At 35.8% G+C, this 23,229-nt stretch overlaps 1 protein-coding gene across 1 annotated transcript; it reads left to right on the top strand.

Moving 5' to 3' along the window:
• The first annotated feature begins 794 nt into the window (after positions 1 to 794).
• Positions 795 to 22,660, top strand: LOC113060699 (consortin-like). Its single transcript, XM_026229820.1, has 11 exons — positions 795 to 899; positions 5,350 to 5,762; positions 7,560 to 7,702; positions 9,010 to 9,040; positions 9,372 to 9,458; positions 9,537 to 9,642; positions 11,828 to 11,849; positions 11,941 to 12,034; positions 14,444 to 14,946; positions 20,578 to 20,719; positions 20,813 to 22,660. Exons 2-11 carry the CDS (start codon positions 5,432 to 5,434, stop codon positions 21,019 to 21,021), a joined length of 1,668 nt encoding a protein of 555 aa, XP_026085605.1. The 5' UTR covers positions 795 to 899; positions 5,350 to 5,431; the 3' UTR covers positions 21,022 to 22,660.
• The last annotated feature ends 569 nt before the right edge of the window (positions 22,661 to 23,229 follow it).

Below are 23,229 nucleotides of genomic sequence, written 5' to 3'. Positions count from 1 at the left end.
ATGTTCGATAGTACATTTTGTTTGTTTGCTTTAAATATGTATTTAAATATATGAATTTTTAATAAACAGCAAATAAATGTAAGAATTGCTTGGTTTTTATAATTGAAAAATAGTGACCCACCTAGTATTATCCAGAATATTATGAAAAACCAAACCAGTCTAATGAAAGAAAGAAATGCAAATGATTTGCTAAAACTGATTTAATTACATTTAATTGTCATGATTTTTTTCTTACTTTCCCTCTTTATTTCTTTGCTTTTAACTTTTTTTACTCTTTCACATTTTCATTTTTTTATTTTCATATTTTTTTAATATTAATGCGTTTATTTATTTTTATATTCTGAAATGAAAATTATGTATACACAACTGACTGTAATAATCTCATCCACAAGGTGGCATAGATAGAGTTCTATATAATCAAAGATCCCCCTACAAAGTTACAAATCGTACGTAGTTCATGAATGTTAATCATGTTAGGAGGGTGACTGTTTCCAAATTAAAATTAAATTAATTAATTAATTAAAACATTCCCGCTTAGAGATATATATAGAAATAAATGCATACATGTCTATGTTCCTGTCGTACACGGAAGGATAGCGGGGCGGGCTGCGTTTGGGTCTTGAATATTAATTATCTTACCTTTAGAATCCTAAGGAACAGCTGCTTTACTCACTTAATATTCATGAGATAAAGGCCTTCAGCTGAAGTACCCGGAGGGGCGGGAGGAGGAGCCGCGCGTAGGCGGGAGGAGGAGAGGAGCTGCGCGTCATCTGAAGTACCGGATGAGTCGCAGGAAGCACTAGATGTGCAGCAGAAACACAAACATACATCAGCCGACAGTGAAGAGCGCGGTTGCCTGTTCATCCGAATTCAAACCACCTTTGCTATCAATCGATTTAGTAAGTGTTGCCTCCTTTTTTTTTAAACAATATCCGTGTAGGAAAAACAAAATGAAACGTGCAGTTTGTTGAAATAACGGCTTGATGCACTTATGATGCTATGCATGTTAGCGCTTGAATTAATAACAGCTCTATCCGCACCACAGGCACCTGATGTGATAAAAAAAAAAAAAAAAAAAAAAAAACACTTCTTATTGCAGTTTAGACAAAGTGATGTAAGAAATTATGAAAGCGGGTGTCACAGAACATTAACCCTGTTTTTCAATATAAATGCGAGTGATATTTTGATACACGTAGAATCGTGTGTATATATAGCTTATATACGATGATTGAAACACTGTATTACATAATAACAACAACATCTGTTTGTCCAGCAGCAGAAGGATCTGTGTTTAACTCTCTTGGATTAAGCATAAATGCTGTGATAGAAAATAGCATTTAAAAGTGAATGGGTACTTGAGCTGAAGAATGAGTGTCAAAACAGAAAGGACGAGTTTTGTCTGATTTGTTTTGCATCGTGGAGCGTGGGAAATGCATGTTATGCGAAAGTAGTTTTCTTCGTTAAGTGTTAAATAACTTTCTTTTGTGCTCTTATACAGGGCAATAGATCATGATTAGTCTAGGTAAGGAATGTCGTTTCAATGTATTGACTCACCATAGGTCACACAAACCCTCACAAAGGTCACATTTTGAGTTTTGTCAGCCTGCGCTTTTCTTGTATTATCATTCATTATTATTATTATTATTAAATAATAAACAGTAATATATAGAGTCACTTGGTAATTATCATGAAATAAACCATTTCAAGGTGACGCAGCATTACCCTGAACACCATTTCAGGAATGTGTTTTATAATAATGACAGTAGTCTTATTTTAAAAAAAAAAAAAAGGTACAAAAGTTTCCTGTTTCATGTCATCATTTTAAATTTTATGGATTATGGTGCTGTCCTTGTGTTTCTTATGTAAATTGCCCTATGAAATAAGGCGTTAATAAAAAAATAAAACCAAACTAAGTTTTTTTTTTTTTTAAGGTACTAAAATGTACCATTTAGGTAATATTATATAAGGGGCATACGATCAGGATTTTTGGAGCCGATCACAGGAAGCAATATCTTTCAATAGGATACTAATCTTTTTGAAGCCTTCTTTTTATCATGTAAATTTATTCATAGAGATGCTCTAATCAGGGTTTTTACAGGCATTCATTAAAGACCTACTTATTATTTTATTTTATTTTTTTTTTTAAGGGGGGTGGGAGGGTACGGGCTGGTCTCCTCTCCTCTCTTAGGTGACTCATGTGGGGGATTTTTGTTATTCTGGGGATGGAGGGGGGCACTTATTTAAGACAATTTTCTCATCTCACCTAAATGTTTGATCATGCAGTGCATTTTTGTTTTTTTTACAATGGGCAATTGGTTGCACAGTGGCTCACACACAACACAAGCCTGATTTCGTGAGCTGTATGTGAGGCGTCTTGTGTGTGTGTGTGTTTGGGTGTGTGTGTGCGCGCATGAGTGTGCAAGTGACAATTCCTGTGTCAACTGTGCCACGTGCAGCTCACTTATATTGCAGACATTACCAAATAAAACAATTTGACATAAAACTATTAATTTAAATATATAATGTACTTTCTAATTTATGTGTAATGCAAATATGCATAGAAATATGTGTTTAATTCACAGAGCTTCAAGAGTAATTGTTTGGTGCTAAATGTTATTTCGGAGTGAATTTATTGTGATTCTCTGATTGGTGGATATTACTCTGCAGAATCATGGTTAATGTAGTTTTTACCAGTAAAATGCTGTTAAAAAAATAAATAAGTTGGAAATAATGCAGACTGACAGCTTCAACAAAAGCAAATACCCATCGATTAGCTCACATATGTTGTCTTTAAACTATCGTTCAAATCCATTCCTTAAGGAGAAAATGAATGGTATTTTTTTAATTCCGGAGCACGATTGCTGCGCTCTATTGCCATGACTGACTAATTAAATATCAGTTACTACATAGAGATAAACTATATTCCATTTTAGTATATTTAAATCTAAAACATTTAGGAAGGATTTTCCAGTATTTCTTCTGGTTAAACTTTCAGTTTCAAGTCATAATAGAGGATTGATGTAACTTTCACACATGGTTTTGAAGAACGCTGTCTGTGTGTGGGACACACTTGCGTCTAGCTACTCCAGTCATGCTTGTTTTTCAGGATGAATAAACCCCTGAAACAGGCTTTAATGTTGTTAAAGGAGCTAATGAGAGAGTGCAGCTGTCTTTTATTATTAATGAGTCCTCTCTTAAAAGAAAAGCGGATGAATGAACATGGCAGCTCACATACACGAATTTCTGCTTGCCATATAGTGACGGACCTCTTGTTATACTGGCTGTGCCCTTTAAAGTTTGAACTATTAAACATAAAATTCTTCTGATAATTTTTTTTTGATCTGTCACAAGGCCCAGCCAATGGCTATTTATTATCACTTCTAGTCACTAAGAACTGATAGAAAAGCCCTTCTCGTTGATGTGGTCTGGTGTGTGTAGGTGGTCACACCGCAGGCACAGACCCAATGGTCCCTGGCTCACTGAGTCACTATGTTGTGAGAAAAGCGAATGAATGCCTGAGGTCTGCTGTGAGTCAGTCCACACTTCTAGAGCCATCTAGAATCTACTGTATATAAAGAATGTAAGTTAATACAGTGAAACTGTTTATGGTTTTTAGTCCATGTCTATTAGCTTTTAAAGTCATCATATATGAGCTAGTATGCTCCCAAAAAGGGACTAAAATGATTGATGACTCCTATTGCATTAGTTTGAGGGCAGCTCACAACATTTACTTGATCGAAAAAGGAAAAGGTTGTTAAAAAGCAGAAATGTGAACAATTCATTTAGAATTAGCCAGTGATATTTTAGTAGTATTTACAGTTACTGTGTTTTGAATAAATGTACTAGTGAAAATAGTTTCAAAGGAAATTCTGTACCAATTATTTCAGTAGCATTTATTTTAATTATTCAGTTTTCATTTTAATGTGATTTTATTAGTTTTTTTTTTTTGTTGTTGTACATATTTGTTTTTCTTTCTTTCATATATATATATATATATATATATATATATATATATATATATATATATATATATATATATATATATATATATTATTATTTTTTCCAGACTTCATTTAAAAGAAGGGATATTTTATAGTTTTAGTTTACAATAAGACTGGATTCAGCTCAGTTTGTTGTTTAATGCACATTGAACTGCCGTAAGCATTATTATCATGTGCAGTGACCTATAAGCATCGTAGTATTCATTCATTTATTCAAATTGCAGCTCCAGAATCCCCGTGAGCAGGTGATAAACAAACAGCCAGTCTGCTTTAAGATCTGTAAGATGCTGTATGATATTGCATAAGCTCTGTCCTGAGACGGTGTGTTTAATAAGCATGATGCTCTTCCTTCTAAAACAACCCAATGGGGACTATTATGGAAACTCACGGTGTGTGATTTCACTATTCAGAGGAACCAAACAGTCCGAGAGAGAGAGAGCATATAGACTTCAGAGCATTTCTTACTTCAGTTTATTTACGGGAGACTAAAGGGACACAGGACAGCAGATTGGTGGTGACATCTGTGCATTAATATTTATTCTTAAGACCATGATATCTTATTCATTTTGCAATTTTACATTATTTTCTGTTGTATTGCTGTTTCTGTTTAGTTGTTGTTTCTGGGTTTTTTTTTTTTTTAGTCACAACCCAAATGTTTACTTTTTTTTTTTTTTTTTAAAGACTGGGTTTGGTTTTTCAAATTGCGTTTTTGTTTGAATGGATTCAACCTTTTTCAGTGAATGAATATTCATTTCAGTGATTCATTTGTTTCATCACTTCATCAAGTCATATGTTAAAATTTAATAAGATAATATTGCTGCTTATTTTAAGTATTGTTATACTGGTAAAGTAACATTAATTTACCATCATTCTTCCTTTAATTTAGTAAGATAATCCCTGATTATTTCTACTATTACAGTATTTCACTTCTTATTGCATTAAACATTTAAATGTAATGTAACCTTGGTCACAGTTCAGTGGTGCTTCTTTTAAAACAACTATTATGAACATTTTATAAATATAATTAAAACAAAATGTATTATTTATATTTATGTTTATTAAAACCATTTTTTGAATTCCTTTTTTAAATATTAATTCTAATGTTATTGTTTGAAATTATACCAAAACCTATTCTGCATTTTGGCCTCAGATTAATACAGCTTTGAACAAATGCAAAACTAAACAGACAAATGGAGAAATCTCAAGTGTTTTGATTCATGCACTGCATTCAGCCAACTTGAAGTGGAATTATGGGTAAACTATGAGTCAGTTCTCTTAAAGGCCAGCGTGCTCTTTACTTTTCGTGATGGCTCACGGCCGTTAATGTGTCCTCTGATCTGCTCTCCAGCGGCCGGACGGGAGCGCTGCTGATTGGCTGAGAGGCCTGCAGGGGTTCGAGTGGATCTTCATGCCCTCTGTCAGCGGGACTCATGGACGACGGACCGTGGCAGAGCGATGGCCCAGTGAGGCGGGGAGGAGGAACTGACCCCGACCTCCTAAATGACTCGGACTCCAGCCGCAGCCCAGACGAGAACCAGAACCGACTGGTGGAGGAAGCGGAGGAGGTCGAACAGGGGCCCCGAGGTGGACAGAGGCCCCTCCGACAGGAGAACACTAACAACAACGGTGATGATGAAGATTATGATAGCTCCAAGGTGGAGGACGAGGAAGAGGAAGAGGTGGATAGAAACAGTGGTGCGTACTCTCCAGAGCTGGACGGACACATCCGAGACTCACCGACTCCCAGCCCCAGTCCCACAGGTAACAGACAACTTACAGACCGCAGTTTGAAATACAACCTGATCATCCTCTGTGTGTGTGTGGTTTAAGCGGTTGGTGGAAACCAGGCTCAGTTCAGTATCATTTAATAGAGTGTCACATGATCTGTCCAAAGACATATATAGTTTGTTGCTGTAAACTAAAACTACACTCAACACTGTCCTAAAAACTGAAAAGTTTTTACCGTATTTTCCGGACTATAAGTCGCACTTTTTTCATAGTTTGTCTGGTCCTGCGACTTATAGTCAGGTGCGACTTATTTATCACAATTAATTTGACATGAACCGAGAGAAATGAACCAATAGAAAACATTACCGTCTACAGTCTCGAGAGGGCGCTCTATACTGCCCAGTGCTCCTGTAGTCTACAATGAACAGCATAGAGCGCCCTCTCGTGGCTGTAGACGGTAATGTTTTCTCTTGGTTCTAAATTAATGCAACTTGTTTTTTTCCTCGTCATGACGTATTTTGGACTGATGCGACTTATACTCAGGTGCGACTTATAGTCCGAAAAATACGGTACTTAGAATTTTTTTTTTCAAGTTTCATGGATAAACATCATTGTCAAAACGTTCCCTGTTCACACGGATCTGCGAGACATGTTGACCTGGAAGCATTCAAAGTGAAATCCCATGAGCATGTGTCAGACTCCGAGCATGTGTGTGTGTGTGTGTGTGTGTGTGTGTGTGAATGTACGGCAATGGTTCTTGCACAGAAACCAATCAGCAGTTACACCGTGCAGGTTTTTTCAGTTAGATTCTAAAGAGAATTTCTGAGGGAGAGCTTGTCATCTGCCAAAGATTGTGAAATCCATGCCACTGAATTGTTACAAGATATTCTGAGAATTAGGCTAGTAATAAATCAATCAGATATTGAGTATACCCATATATTTCATTAATACATCATAAATGATGCTTAGTGTTTTTAAATGCAAATCAAGTGGTTTTCGTAAAAATGACTAATATTGAATGTTTCTTGGACATTGAATGGTTTCTGTGGCACAGCCCAGTCCAAACGGTGTCATCCTGAATGACATGGACAGATTTCTTTGTCATTCATCATTGGCTTGATCAGGCTGAGGGTGGAGCAGCGTTTCTGTTGTCAGTCAGGATTCAGAAACCCTGAGTAATAGTGCTAGACTTTTGTTTCTGTTGAGCCAGTGACTGCATCTCATTGTTGTCGTGCAACTTTCAGACAGGTTTGATTGGCATGAATAATAAGGGCCAACAACTAGAGCGATATCTGTTGATGTACAAACACTGGGTGTAACCTCAATTACATTTTTGGAGCATTTAGGTGCCTACTATATATACTACATGCGTCTTGGATAACCACATCAGGGTTATTATTACCGTTAACTAACACTATTAAAAAAAGTTTTGTTAATTGAAATAAACTGAAATATGATCAAATATAAGTATCAGATAGATAAGCTAAACGAAAATTAGAAATGTTCCCATCGCAACAAAATGAAATCAGTGGAAGCAAGCAATTAAATAGTAAATAAATAAATGGAAAATACGTAAAAAATAAACCCAGAATACAATCAAATTATTAAACCTAAACAGTAATATGTGAAAAACATATAAAAAGTAAACTCAAATTAAGATGAAAACTTATAAAAAATAAATATTCAAAATATTAAAAACTCAAAGTGTATAAACCATACTAAAATAACACAGAACCACATAAATGTAAGTCTATTAGTAAAAGTTAGTGTTACTATAACACAGTTTCAGTGTCAACACTTCTCAAAGAGGATGTCATATTTGTGTTTCAGTGTCAGAGGGGCTCGTGAGCCCTGAAGGGACACCTCACGGCGATGCTGGATCACCCCTGGGCTTCGCTCGCTCCCTGGTGGCATCTCTCCAGGAGCTGGGGGCTCAGGGAGACCACCCTTTTCTGCCACAGTGCCTCCATCAGGTCTCGTACTGCTGTTCTACATCATCTCCTCTGTGTGTGTGTGTGTGTGTGTGTGTGTGTGTGTGTGTGTGTGTGTGTCATTGCTCAAATGGAGTGTTAAATTAAACATTCTTAAATGTGAGAGATGAACAACTGCTAACTGCTGAATTTTCAGCATCATTACTTCAGTCCCCAATGTCACATGTTCCTTCAGAAATCATTCTAATATGATGAATTTATATTTGAGAAAAAAATGTGTTGCTGGATAATTGTATTAAAAACAAAAACAAAAAAACTTTTGAACAAAGCACTGAAAACTTGCAGCTTGACATACTGAACAGACTAAACTTCTGACCTTTAAACCAAATATTCAGTCAGTTTTGACAAAGCTCTTATATTTACTGTGCCAGGGGGCATCTGCAGCTTGTGTATTGCCAGTAGATGGTGCAAACCTCTGATTACTCCGCTATAATGTATGAGCCAGAACACCAGATGAATTTTCCTGTGCTCTTCCACATCGTTCATTAATAATCTTGTGTTAGTCTGTTGTTGCTGTTGGCCCGTGCTGATAACATTGACTGATTACAGCACATGAGGAATCTGATAGGAAGCAGAATAACTAGCACCTTAAATGGTAAAGCTCTATTAAATGTTTATTTGAGCTTGACCTTATTCAACGTGTTTTATTAGAACATCTTTCCTCAGATGCTCAGCTGGTTTAGTTTCATCCTGAGGAGAGATGGAGCTGCTCTCATTTATTCCCCTGTGCATTTAGTTCTTATGAGAGGTTATAAATGGAGCAAATCTTTGATAACTGGATTTTCTTTTCACTTCTTACGTGCACTGTGTATACTCCGACATGAACTCAAAGCCCCTTCCTCAGCTCACCCGGACCATTTATTGATAGTAAGCGGGAAAAGTAGGTCATTCAGAGATTGATAACATGTAAACGTATGATCTCCCATATATGTGTGTGCGTGTGTGTGTGTGTGTGTGCGTGTGTGTGTGTGCGTGTGTGTGTAGAATAATTACTGCGTAAGGTGAACTGATCTGTTTATCGGGTATAAAACATCTGTTAAATAAAGTCCTTATGCAGCATGTTTTAGGTGTTGCATCGTCTGTATATTTATGGGTAGCACTTTATAATAACTGCCATTAGGTCATTAGCAATTATGTTTAACTGATCCGTATAGATTCATATACGATACTTAAATCACTTTTTAAATGTAAATGAATTAATGACATTACATTATGATTTAGAGTTATTGTACAGTGTCACCTAATGATGTTTTTAACAATAACTCCAGGCTAAACTCTCTTCTTTACAGATTGCAGAGTCATATATGCGTGAGGAGGACTGTATCCTTAATATTATTGTTTTCTCAATTCTATTAAAATGTAGAGCTCTGTGTAATGGAACAGCCTTTGGTGTTGTATTGACGCTTGTTCCATTATAGCTCCTATTTTATACCCCATTGTTTTTGTTATTGTAACTGTAATCGGGATGCCTGCAATGTTTATGGATCTCGAGCGGATTATTTTATTACATTCAGTGCATTACTGCAGCCAGTCATCATCTTATATGATAGTGTTTCACTGTTGCATTTTTTAGTTTGGGTGTTGTAAAGTGCATTGGTGCTCTGGGGTTTTCCGCTTCCTAGAGATTTTCCTCAGCCAGAGCGTTTTCCAGACGAGAGAGCAGTCGGGTTCATACAGTTAGAGAGACTCTATCACGAACGTCTTCTGTCTAACCTCACCGCTCTACAGCAGCAGTGGGGTAAGTGGATTCTGGTAAAGCGTTACCTGGAGCTGGTTCTTGACAGAACACCTTTTAACCTCATCTTTCTGTGATCAGAGAGGAGATGGAGTTTGGTTGGCCAGTGTCAGGACGGTCGGGAAGACAGTGACCTGGATGCTGAACACCTGGAGAAACTGAGACACATCTGCAGAACGCACAGACAGTGAGTGCACACGGCACATGAACGCTACATTAGTTCTGCCACTCAGATCAGGTCAACTTTACTCATTTTACTGCACGCTTCTTTAGTTCAGCTACACAGATCAGGTCTACACGATTTTATTGTATTTTTCATATTTTTAATTCACCTTTTTTTTTAGCATTTTGCAACAGATTTGCCACACAGATTAGGTCAACAAAATCTAATTTTATTTTATTTTCTTACTTGTTTATATATATATTGCAAAATCAGGTCAACAGTATTTTATTTTAATTTGTATTTATTTATTTTAATTATTATTATTTAAAACAAAATTTCACTGTGCACTTTATGAATTCAGAAACATGGATCAAGTAAACAATATTTCTTTAATACTTCATTTACTACTCAATTTTTTATTCATCATCTCTACATTAGGTCAGCCACACATAACAGGTCAACAATACAATATTACATTTTTTATTTTTTATTTTACTTTTTTAAATCATAATTTGATTTTATGGCACTCTACAATAGATCAGCCACACGTCAGGTCAACAATTGTTATATATATATTAGGGGTGTAACGATACGCGTATTCGTATTGAACCGTTCGGTACGACGCTTTCGGTTCGGTACGCGGTACGCATTATGTATACCGAACGGTTCGTTGGAGTAATTAATTATATTTGGAAAAAAAAAAAAAAGAGAGAGATAGAAATATAATGATATGCGTTCAACAAGGTAGCCCAATAACCCAAACAACGTAACAGGCAACGCCCCTGACACTCCCGAAGAAGAAAAAAACACCCTCTTATATGTTTATGTTAGGCTACTCAGTCAGGCGCTCGCTCACTCAGTACGCGCTGAAGGCTCGTTGCAAAATAGCCAATGCGTTTAACAGACTAGAAATGAGAAGATCCTCCAATAACCAACAGGTCTGGTGTTTGGGTGCACTTTGGATTCCCTTTAAGCTATAATGGTGATGGCAAGAGAGCGCTCGGGCAGAAGCGCTCGGGCTCGCTCATGAGGCGTCTGTCTTTGCTAAGCAACAATGACGTGCTCTCTCCATGAGACGCGGAAATTTCAGCGAAGGATAAATGGATTTCCTGCTCTAAAAATCGCTTGCAGTAGCTCTGCTACTAAATTTATTTCAAAATTGCAATCCATATACAACTATGATCAGCTGATCCTTCATCTTGGCTGAGCTCTCAACGTTGTTACGGGAAAGGATGAAGCTGATTGGTTGGTTCTTGTCACATGACCCGCGGTGCGCTTGCGGCATTCTGAAAAGTTGAGATGTTTTTACATTTTGCTGTATCTAAAACGTATCGAACCGAACCGAACCGAACCGTGACATCAGTGTATCGTATCGAACCGAACCGTGAATTTTGTGAACCGTTACACCCCTAATATATATATATATATTACATTTAATTTTAAATTTTGTTTCGTACTACAGGTCATCCACACATATCAGGTCAACAGTATCTTTTTCTTTTTTTTTAATTTACTTTTTTAAATCATTATTTTATTTAATTGCACACTACAATTGATCAACACTATTTTATTTTATTTTTATTGCATGCCAAATTAGTTCAACGGAAGCCATACATTTCACATCAACACTGTTTTATTTTATACATTTTTTGCTTCTTTAAATGTTTCCGCTGAAAGTTTTTCTCCATTCTTTATAATATATATTCTCCTAGATCAGGTGTCCTACGGAGTTTGATCTCTGTAAAAAAAATTGTTAGCAGTGCTGTAAATGGAGTACATGTAAATGTTTAACCTTTCGAGCCACCACACAATTTAAGCACGGGGTAAAAGCTGTGTCTTTCTGTCCCGTTTGTCCGGGCCAGACACTTTCACCAACAGCCACACCTGAGCTTCTCTCTTTCCCCTCCTAAATTTAGCTCGTCTGTGTCTCCTTTCTGCGCTCTGGCTGCAGTTTGCAGTCCTGTTATGGTTTAAGCAAATGGCCCGTTGCTGTGCTTTCAGCAATTGGAGACAAACGCTAGAGTTTCAGTATGGAAATGTGCCGCGCTAATATTAGATTCCCGCTGAGCAGAGCAACCTTAGATTTGAGTCCCCTTTTATGCACATCGTCCCGCTACGAGAGAGATGAAGCAAGGGGAAAAAAATACAGATACTACAGCTCCTTAAGATGATTTTGACTGACACTTCACTGTTTCTCGTCTTTTTTCAGACCTGCATGGAGCGCTGAGAAGGTAAGACGTCTCTTTGATGTTTACCTTTGTCTGTACGATAATGTTTAAAGACCAGAGGGTGAAAGTCATTGTCGTCTGTGTGCGTTCATAGTGTGAGCTGTCCAAAGTGCAAAGGAACAGTGTGATCAGAGAAACACAGGGAGGAGAGCACAGCCTGAACACACAAGAGCTTTCATGCAGCTCAGGTGAGTTTTTTTCTCCAATGACAGGCCAGACCACCTGATATAGACCAACAACTGCAGGAAAACACATCATCTTAGACTTGATACTTTATCTGTACTAGATATATTTATTAGAGCTTTTTATTTCAATTTAACATGCTAATTATTATTAACATAAAGGAGGAATCTTCCTACCATCTGATAAATTTCAATAATGTGATGTGTGTATTTATGTGTGTGTTTATTCGGTGTGAAATAACACCGGCCTGTATCATGTTTACTGAAGGAAATCCAATACTTGTTTCTTACAAATTTTGGGGTGCCGATTCCAAAAATAGTCCCTGTTTTGCAATGTAACAATTTCTCACAAACTGCCTCAAAGACAAGATTCCTGGTTTCCTCTGAGCCTATATTCAATTCCCAGCTGATTTTCATATGATTCATAATAATTTAGTTGGTATTATTTTATGATTAATCCTGATTTCAACTTTTAGTGAGTGAGTTCAATGATACATTTTGAAAACTTAATTTTGTCATTGAAACTTTTGGCATTTCAATGCTTTTGTATATATATTTGTAATATTTAATATCTTAATGTATAATGTTAAATAATTGCATTGAATCGTGCCAAATAAAACTAATTCACATTTATCATGAATGTAAATAGTTTTAATTTTATAACATTTACATTTTATATTTTAATATAAGTTGTTTACACCTAGTTTACAGTCTGTTTAGATTAAACCTTACAGCTTCCGTTTGAGAAACATTCCTTTATCTGTGGAAGAGGCAAACCCCATGTTCCCTAATTCAAGTGTGCGCACACATGCACACACACAGAGTTAGAGTTCCCTCCTGTCCCTCCAGATCATGTTTTATTGATGAGACTCTCTTTCTCACTAGCTCTCACAGCTGATGTGGTGCTGGGGTATGTTACCTGAACACAGTGTTACTTGCATTGAGTTCCCCTGACCCGGTTTCACTTTTACACACCAGGCATGGCAGCACACACACACACACATACACATTTTCTCACTCTTGCAAAAGCCGCTGTCTAGCCACCTGTTCTGGAGCATGTCCGGGACTCCTGCAGAAGCTGCATCTCACCCTGTGCTGTTACCCTCCTAGACGCATAAGTTAAAGATTGATTGCATTCACTCGAACTGCTTGTTCGTGCAAAATTCTGATCCAAACTTTCATCATAATATCATGCCCTCTGTAAGATATCAAAGTGCCTTTGAGCTGGTTTGAATGCTTATAAATTTTTCAAAAAGTCATTCTAAAGATAAGAAACATTTTGTTAGGCACGCACTGAGAAAGAATATTTAGGCCAATACAAATTATATAAATGTATTTATAGCTATGATTTTAATGTTATGGCTTTTAATTATAAAATGGCCTATATTATAAAAGGTCATTTGGCCTGTTAAAAATAAATCAACTTTTTATCTAGAATATACATGAAACAGGTGAAATCAGGAATATTAGCAAATTTTTAAATATGTTTCCCATACTGGCAAAAGTGAGTTGTTAATAAAATTGATTGACTGATTTTTCTACCAAAATTAAAATCCATGAATTTACATAAAATATATAAATGGATGCATTAATTTATCTTATTTTATGTTATCTAATTCTATAATTTATCTAATTATGTGTTCCCCTTGTATTTTATTAATTGTTTTTTTTTTTTTTATTTACTTATATTTAAGTTATTCAATATATTTATTTTAATTAAAAAATTTTTGTTAACAATAAGTAACGTTAAATAAAGTCTATTGTATTATATTTAATTGAATTACTTTAACTTTCATTACATGAAACTATAATGTTGGGGGGAATTGTATTGTTAATAAAAACTAAATTAAAATTTGTATTGTAAATTTAAACGTGTGTGTGTGTGTGTGTGTGTGTGTGTGTTAATAGCAGTATTCACAATTCTAGTAATTATATTACAACTATTAAACCTTTAATACTTAATAATAAAATAGTAAAATTGTGTTATTTTATATGAAACATTTTATTAAAGTTAAATATTTTACATTATAAATTGAACATTAAAATTAAGATATTTTTATTTTCTTGATTTTACTTTAAATGTGGGAGAAACTTTTCCTTTATTTAAACTGAAAAAAAAAAAAATATATATATATATACACACATTTTATTATTTGATGTAAAACCTAATTTTATTTTTTATATTAACTTTCAATAGTACGTTAATAAAACTGCTAAATAACCATGTATTTCTGAGATGATAACTGGGCGCCACTTGCTAAATTTAATATAGTAAAGTGACAATATGGAATGTTTTGTTTGAAGTGTTTCACAGATTATTTTAACAAAAAGCAGGCAGTGTATAGTACAGTACATTCTGTGCAGTGTGCTAGGCACGCAAGAACAAACTGTCTCCTCTCTTTCCATCTAAAACAGGGAAGGTTATGGAGAATCAGAGTACATGTGAGTTACAACAGGAAGTCATCCAGCCTGACAATTGTAGCAGCGCTGCCCAACAATCCCACCAGAGCGAACACAAACATGACCCCTCCCCCTCCACAGACAGCTCCTCCTCTCCGACCTGTGAGGATGCAGGAGCAGAAGAGAAGAGCGCGAGTGGGGCAGCTTCCCACAGGGATGCCTCACCAGAGCCCGAGTCACCAATGGACGCAGCTCAAACCGACAATGCGGAGGCCCAGCCGCCTCAGACAGACACTGATGGCCCCAGAGTGGTGATGGAGGGAACAGGGGACACTGTGGATATGGGGCAGGATGTGGTGGAGCCCGTCCCACACACTAAGCAGGTTTCTATGGAACAGGAAGTTCCAGAGATAACACTAGAGTCGGAGCTAGAGGAGAGTGGGAGTGGAGTGGAGTCGCTGGATATTCTAAACGTGTCTGTGCTCGATGACATGGCCAAACGCATACAGGTGGAAGAGGTGGGTGACATTTTCATTCAATTTATTTCTGATTCAAATGACAGAGTCTTATTTGTTGTTTGGTGCTTGGCAAGGCTTTGTTTTGAGAATTTGTTTGATTTCTAGTAATATTAGATTGTAAGGTTAGCCTCTTAAAGGTGGCATAAAATGCTAAAATCACTTTTATAAGGTGTTTGAACAGTTTTGTGGAACTGCAGTGTTTGGAAACAACCAGCCTAATGGTAAAAATCCATCCACTCATTGCTTTATAATCCCAAGAATTCATAAACAGTCTCTCTACACAAACAGTTCCAGGTTTCTCACCACTATGATGACATAGTCAGTGAAAGTCCTGCCCATTTGTGACACTCTCTGCCCAATTAGCATATTCACAGCCCTTAGTGAGAAGCTGCGGTCCACCATTACTGTTCTCTTGCTGCAGCTGTTGGAGGTACAGTATCAGCACCAAAGAGCCATTAAAAGTGGTGTGTGTTGGGATGCACCAACAAACATAGAAGGCGTTTCTCAATGTCAAGGATACTTCCTTGGCAGGACTGGTCCTTCCAAGTCACTTCCTTCAGAGGCTAGGCGAGACTCCTCTTTAGCGTTCGAAGAACAAGTAAATGGAACAGGCTAGCAAGTGCACGTAAGTGCGTCATTCGATCAGTGAAAAGGTCCGTTTGAATAACGCCCATCCCTACCAATCCTTATTTTAACCCTGGTAACTTTCACATGTTAAGATTACCAAAAAGAATAACTCTATCTTAAAAATGTCTCTATTCCATTTCTTAGCGGAGGGATCTTGATTTCATGACTAGTATTTAGTGCAGCATCTTGTGTAAGTTGTTGCTGTCAATATAAAACAACCAAATTCAAATTAATTTGTGACATTTTAACTGTCCTTACTCTGTTTTGATTTATTGCATCTTAGCAGAAACAAAAGTACAAATATCGTAAAAATAAAAGGTAAGGCACATGTTGTTCCAAACCTGTGTATATTCTGAACCGTGTTGGGGTCCCATTGTGTGGACAGCCCATACCGAAATTATTACTATTATTTTTCAAACTATCTTCTCCAAGTTGCCAAAGCAGATGTTGCATGAGAGTTGTAAATCCACAATAATGGCAATTTTGACCTTCGGCCTGTACAGTCTGTTGAGCTAGTTAAAATGGTTTGACTTTTGAACATTTCTTGGAAATGTCAGAAACATACTGTGAAAACATGGTGTATGTGAAGACTAAGTTGTGCTCAGTAGGACCAAATTTTAAAGCTTTTTAACCAGACATAACCTACTGACCTGGAAAACCATCTAAAGATGTTTGTATTATAGAGTGCAATATTCAAATGCTCATTATTTATTGGTTCATTCATTTGTAGTAGACTCAATTGCCCAGAACATATTCAGCACTGCCAGAATATGATATACCATCTTCTCTACAGCACTGTCGAGATCCGTTAAGATATTTAGGCATACAGTAAATTTAAGCATATTCAAAAGTTTAGAGTCTGTGATTTTTCTTTTTTTTTTTATATATATATAAAGAAGTCGTACCAAGGCTGCATTTATTTGATCAAAACTACATGTACAAGAGTGAGTGAGTGAAATTGCCAAATTACAAATCAAAAATTATCTAACCTATTGGACTGAAACAACAGAAAAACAAAGTAAACTTAAATGTTATTTGGCCCTAAATAGAGATTACACAACTGCAGAATAGCTGAGTACAGTGAAAGACTGTATAGTCAGAGTTTGACTGCTCAGTCTGTACCTCGTCATTTGTCTTAATTTAGAGACAGGCAGATATCGACAGCACTGGCTGCCCAGAGACAGCCGCATCTGCCCTTACTGTAATCATGGGGAAGTGGAGACAAAGCAACACTTCCTCAGCAGCTGCCCTATCTATCAAGACATTAGAAAGACTTTTTATCACAAATTTGAAGTACTTTGCCCTGACTTCAAAATAGGGCTGCACGATATTGGGAAAAAATGACATTGCAATATTTTATTTTTCTGCGATATATATTGCGATATGAAATCTAATCAAATTTTTTCTTACAAACAAAAATGGGGTGAGCAGATTTACTTTCTCATTTTAAATGATTATGACACCATCGTGTCAATTGATTAATATGCGCAAGGGAGAGAGAGCAAGACAGCGCTCGTGTTGTTTGAAGATGGTGAGCGTGCAGCCGGGGCTCGCTCTCTCTCTCTCACGCTCTCTCGCTCGCACTCTCTCTCTCGCTGACCTGTCAAAACTTTCACTCTGTGGTTAAGATGTGCAATTAATCCGCGAATCACATTGGTCAAGGGCCGGGGAGCAGCTGGCCCGTACAGTTAATGAATAACGGATCAACTACGACAGCCTACATCACACATCCTGCGATGTGACTATTGTGGATTCGTAGATCGCGATATCGATGCTTTAACGACACATCGTTCAGCCCTACTTCAAAACGTTAAACAAGAAAACACTACTTCAATATTTATTCGGTGAAAAACAAGACTGAATCTTACTAGTGGCATGATACATTGATGCCTGTCATAAAAAGAGGGAGAAGTCAACAAAACAGTGATGCGCCTACACTCAGACACACACACCACTTAATTTTTAATTGTTCATAGAATAATAAAAAAATTAGAGTGTGAAAGTGAGTTGAGTGAGAGAGTTAGTGAGTGTGAGACTGAGTTAGTGAGTGTGAGACTGAGTTAATGAGAGTGAGAGAGAGTTAGTGAGTGTGAGAGTGAGTTGAGTGAGAGCGAGCGAGTGAGATAGCGTGAGTGTGAGAGCGAATGAGTGTGAAAGAGAGCGAGAGTGAGTGTGAGATGGCGAGAATGAGTGAGTGAGTGTGAGAGAGCGAGCGCATATGTGTCTCAAAAATGTCAACCAATATCAGTCTACAACTAATTAAAATGATGATTTAGGGTATCAGTCCATTGACCAAGCAGATCAAATAGCTTTAATTCCAAGTATCTCTGCAGTAATGACGCAGCAGTGGAAGCTAATTTATTCAGAAGCTCTACTGCTGAGCCGATGTTTTTTTTTTTTTTTCAGATGTGTACAGAATCATGTCTTCCATGTCTGTTCAGAGATAATTAAGAGTTAATTGCAGCCTTTTGTGGCTAAAAATGCTGAATGACCATAGAGATAGTAAACATTACCTGACTGACTAAGTCCACACTCATCAAACGTGAGGTTCTTCTGTATAAGAGCGTCATCAGAGGGCATTTGAGGAGCTGGAAACTTTCATCAGCAGTGATAAGCATGTGTTATTTTGGGCTGTTATGTTGATTCCTGACTGTTAATGGCCCACTTCATGATCGGCTCACCACACTGTGGTATGTTTGGAAGCATAATTACTCGTGTCATTTACTCAAGCGATTAATGCATCTGTTTTTTATCCTATCATTTTGTCACTCTGCTTATGTGCTTTGTACTTCCCAAAAAAAAGTTATTTTATTATAGATTTAAAGCAAAACAGAGTTTAACATCTAACCCTTAAGTGGACTGTTTTGCTGTTGCTGGTTTTCAGGAACACATTGGAACATATATTTCCCCAAATAAAATTAGGAACAATTACCTCACCAACCTCTACTTCATGTTATATCAATGTATTTAAGCCTTTTAATGAAACTGTTCCATTGCTAAAATCTGATTAGAGATGTACATGGTTTATTTGACACACTCCCCACCTAACAACACACTTAACCGTGGTAACAACATATCTTCATGTGCCTTATTGCTTTAGTAGTTTTATTTTGGACATTTTATACAGTGTTTAATTGTACAGTGAGGTCTGCTCTCCTGCTTTTAAAATCTCTGTGGAATCGAGCCTTTCTACAGGTTTTAAAAAATGTTTGGCTTTGGTCTCTTCTGATAAATGTAACTGAGATGGAGTAAAAATGGAGAACTATAATTGAAGTGCTCGAAACATTTGTTTTCACTGAAACAGATCTTGCCAAATATGGAAGCTCTCAGGATGAAATGAGTGGACACCAAGAGTGTTGTTTTTTATTGAAAAATAATCCTCTTAAAATAACCCTTTAGATCACAATCTAATGGTGTCAATGTAATTATTCCTCTCTTATGATTTTAAGTGATTTCCTTCCTTTATTGCTTACTTAGTGGCTCTACCTTTTTTAATTTTAAGTAATTTTGTTATGTGGTTTTTATAAATGTTATTAGTTATGTATAATGTAATTATGTGTGTATATATATATATATATATATATATATATACACACATAGCGCATTAGCTTTATTTTTATTTACTTTAGCTTGCACATTTCATTTAATTCTTTCCATTTATATTTAAGTTTTCATTCATTGATATTTTATTTCCGCTTATTTCGATTCAAAAACGATTTTTAATTGTTTTACTTAAAGTTAACAATAACAAAACTATGCAGCCTCACTCATGTCATTAATATTCAGATTTATTCATGGGAGTGAGTATTGATTGGTCAGAGGGCGGCAGATCTTCAGAATATCCACTCATTCTCAGTGCTAAGGTCTTTGGTAGTTTGACCTCTCTGTGACCTTTTCCATTTCTTGGTTGCTGGTGATGTAATGTGACTGACTCTTTCCTGACTGTCTCTAATACATTCATTCTCATGTACATAATTTATGACAATGCTTACTCAAGATAATACAGATTTATTATGAGCTATCTTGTGTATACAGTTTTGTTTTTTTAAAACATTTTGTTTATTTTAAATAATGAATTCTGATAATGTATGGTTCTGAAATTATATATATATTTTTTTTGTATTTAGCAACAAAAACATCCCTATTTTTACAGATTTACACTGGTATTATTTCAGAATTGATACTATTATAGTTTTTGTTAATCTTTTGAATGACTTTATGTTCTGCTTTCCTCTGAATTTTTGTAAAATGTAGTAATTATTTTATTTATTTTTTAGGTTTTTCTTGTTTTTTATATTTATGTATAATTTGTCAGTTTTACATGCTTCCTTGGCAACTAGCTAGAATCAAATAAGTTTTAGCTTTATGTATTTTATTTCAGTTGACCCTTATTTTAAAGTAACAAAAATGTTTTTTCAGGGTTTTTATTTTAGAATCAGTTTACAACAATTAACCTGATTTACAAAACTAAGCACGCTAAAATATTCTCTTCTCATATACATATTAACAAATAAATATGAAATCTTAAATAGAAATGTTAACATTCTAAATTCTACATTTGCATGTAGGATTTGTTTTTATATTTATTGTAATAGTTATTTATAATGTAGCATATAATAAATGCATAAAAATTTAAAAGCATTTATTTAAATGGTCTGAAAGTTGAAAATAATTGAGGAGCTTTTTTGTTAAAAATTCCACAAAATGTAATAAAACACTACTTCACGTACTGAAGCTTATATCCAGGCCATCGAATCATAAACGACCTTGTTCTTTAATATTCAAAAGCAATAGATTCCCATTTTTGTAGCTGAATCTTACAAGGTTTACCATTTCTTCACCACTAGAATGTTATTTAAACTGATGCATTACCTGCCACCTCAGCTCATAATGACATCTAGTGGACAAAGTGTGTCAGTGCAAAGTACTTCCTCATTTTTTGGGAGACATTATGAGCTTTTGAATCCAGTGATCTATCTCAGTAACCTGCCCACTGTCTTTCAGATCACTCCAGCTGCTGGTCTTGTGTCTATCTTGAAGAGAAAAGTCTCTCTGGAAGGAGCTACCAGCTCTGTCCCTGCTGCCCCTAAACCGGTCTCTAAACGAAAGGTCCGTTTCCGAGAGCCTGACGAAGGCCTGGACCACGGTAAGAACCGCTGTTGTATTCTGCAATCTCATTTTTGCAGTATTCACACATTGACCACGTTCTGATTCTGATTTGCTTATACCCAATATGCAGATGATGTGGGCGGAGACTCCTGGGTGCTCCTCCTCTTGTTGTGCTTGGCTACCGTGGTGATCAGTGTGGGCGGGACTGCGCTCTACTGCACTTTCGGAGATGCCCAGTCCAGTGTGTGCACAGACTTTTCCCATAACATGGACTTCTACGTGGGACAGATGCAGAGGGGCATGGATGAGCTCAAACACTGGCTGTCCCCAAGCTCATAGCAGGACAGGACGACTCCTTTTCATCTCCATTTCTGTAACCTCCAAGAACTTTAATGCTGAGATATCCTCATTCAAAGACCTTTGCTGGCTCACGCGGTCACGGATGATGCCTAAACGGGTCCTCGAGGTGACGTCCCAGCCCCTGGAAGGCCAGTTTTTGACTCAAGTAGCCCACTGTTTACTGCCGTCAACTGAACCTCATTTGACTTCATTTTTAAAGTCTTAAATTTAAAATCTTAATATCACTTGGTTGACAGAGTTTTGTCTTTTATTTATTCGAAAATTGAATGACCTTCTTGGTACTGAAGATATAATAATGGACATAATCATCTGTAGCCTGGACGTAGCATTTTCCTGTGGTGAGTTTCGGACTCATGGAAAGATGTTTATAGGGACAGGAAAGCAATACATGTATATTAAGAAACAATAGATATATAGATACAGTCAGCAGAGAGGCAAATCTCGGTTATCATAGTTACCAATGTATTAATACAGGAAGACAAAAATAATTTTTCAGTAGAATCCGCAACATTGTGATCATTATTGAAAAATGAAATCACTGTAGATTCAGATTCTGTACATATAGTTGACAGTGTTTTGTACCATCCATCAGATTGAATTTATTTTATTTTGTTATTAATGTAATTATTATTACTATTAATGATTATCATTACTAATAAAAATTGATAACCGTGATTTTATGACATAAATCTCTAAACTTGTAATTTTAAAGTACAAATTCTATGTAGAAAAAAATATAAAAGTTCAGATCTTTATTAGTGTGGGTCTATTACATTTTTATATTTAAAAAAAAAAAAATTCTATTAAATAGCCTTTTTCATTTTCCCCATAGAAAGGAAATTGGTATCTATGCTAACCATGATTTGTTTTGCCCTCCAGTATGAAACTATTTAGCAATGGGAGCTTTTTAAGACGAAATTGGTTCTAGAACAAGAACGTCATATGACATTAATATAATTTGCTCAGGCATGTCTCTTGTTAATAATCTTAACAGTTATTGCAATCATGGTGTTCAAATCCATTTTTTCTTTTTGTTAAAATAACATGGTCTCCAGTGTTAAATAAGTTGGTTATTTTTGGTTATTGTCATAAGTGCATCCTGTGTTTATTCTACAGAATCAGTGTCTTGACATCTTTTCTGTTTCCTTCTGAAGCACAGTCTTTCTTTGGTAATGTCAACATAAGTCTGCAGTAAATGAAGTTAAATGAACATGTAGATTTAACACATAGATGTCAGTTTGCTGTGCTCTGCTCAAGTGCGTGGACGTACTTGGCGAGAACTGTAAACGTTTATTTCGTGTTCTCTGTTTTCTATTTTGTATGTTGTCTGGCTGGTTCAGATGACAGTTAAATGTCTTTATTGTGTGATTTTTCAGTATTTATTTAATGCAAAGTCTTTTAAATCATATGTTCTTGTGCATGCACTCTCTTTTACTGTGTGTACAGAGACAAATCGAACTTATATATTTGTTTAACATCATTTTGATTGTGTATCTATCATGTGATGATTGCTGTATTTCCTAATTGTATGATTCAGATTTGTTTAGTTATTGTCTCCAAATGCAATGAGATGTCTGACCAAAACCAGCTGGTGAATAAATCTTATTGTTGGGACCGAGGAGCCTCTGTATTATTTTGATTGAAGTTCAGGCCCTCAATTTTTAAAATAAAAATAAAAAATATTCATTAAAATTATTTTTAATGACTATTTCTCTCATTGAATATCCTGGCAAAATGTCTCATTACAGACCAAAATGGGTTGTGAATTGACTAAATTATTTGTCTACATAAAAGTCTACTAACAAGACACATGAATTAACAAAATATGACAATAATAATTATGTAATTAATGTTACATGTGTTAATAATGTTAATGTACTATACATATATTAATCATGTTTAAAAATACAATAATAATTCAAATATATAACAAATATTTTACTGCAATTCTAAGAATCTTGTTGTAAATATAATGTAGAACAACATTAACAATAAAAAGAATGTGTATATTTGAGTCTATTAACTTTTGTATTATATTAAAGTTAATTTACTAATTATAAATTACAAAATAATAAAAAAATGCACCAGTACGTTAAAATCGTTGTGTCATAAAATCACAAACATCATACTGTAATCCTAAGGAGAATCTTCTTATCCCAAACCCCGTTCCGCCCACAAACAGAGTAG

The sequence above is a fragment of the Carassius auratus genome, chromosome 42 (genome assembly GCF_003368295.1).
Source record: "Carassius auratus strain Wakin chromosome 42, ASM336829v1, whole genome shotgun sequence".
NCBI classification, from domain to species: domain Eukaryota; kingdom Metazoa; phylum Chordata; class Actinopteri; order Cypriniformes; family Cyprinidae; genus Carassius; species Carassius auratus.
The sequence above is the reverse complement of the archived record's forward strand: the minus strand, read 5'-3'. Positions and strand labels throughout refer to the sequence as shown.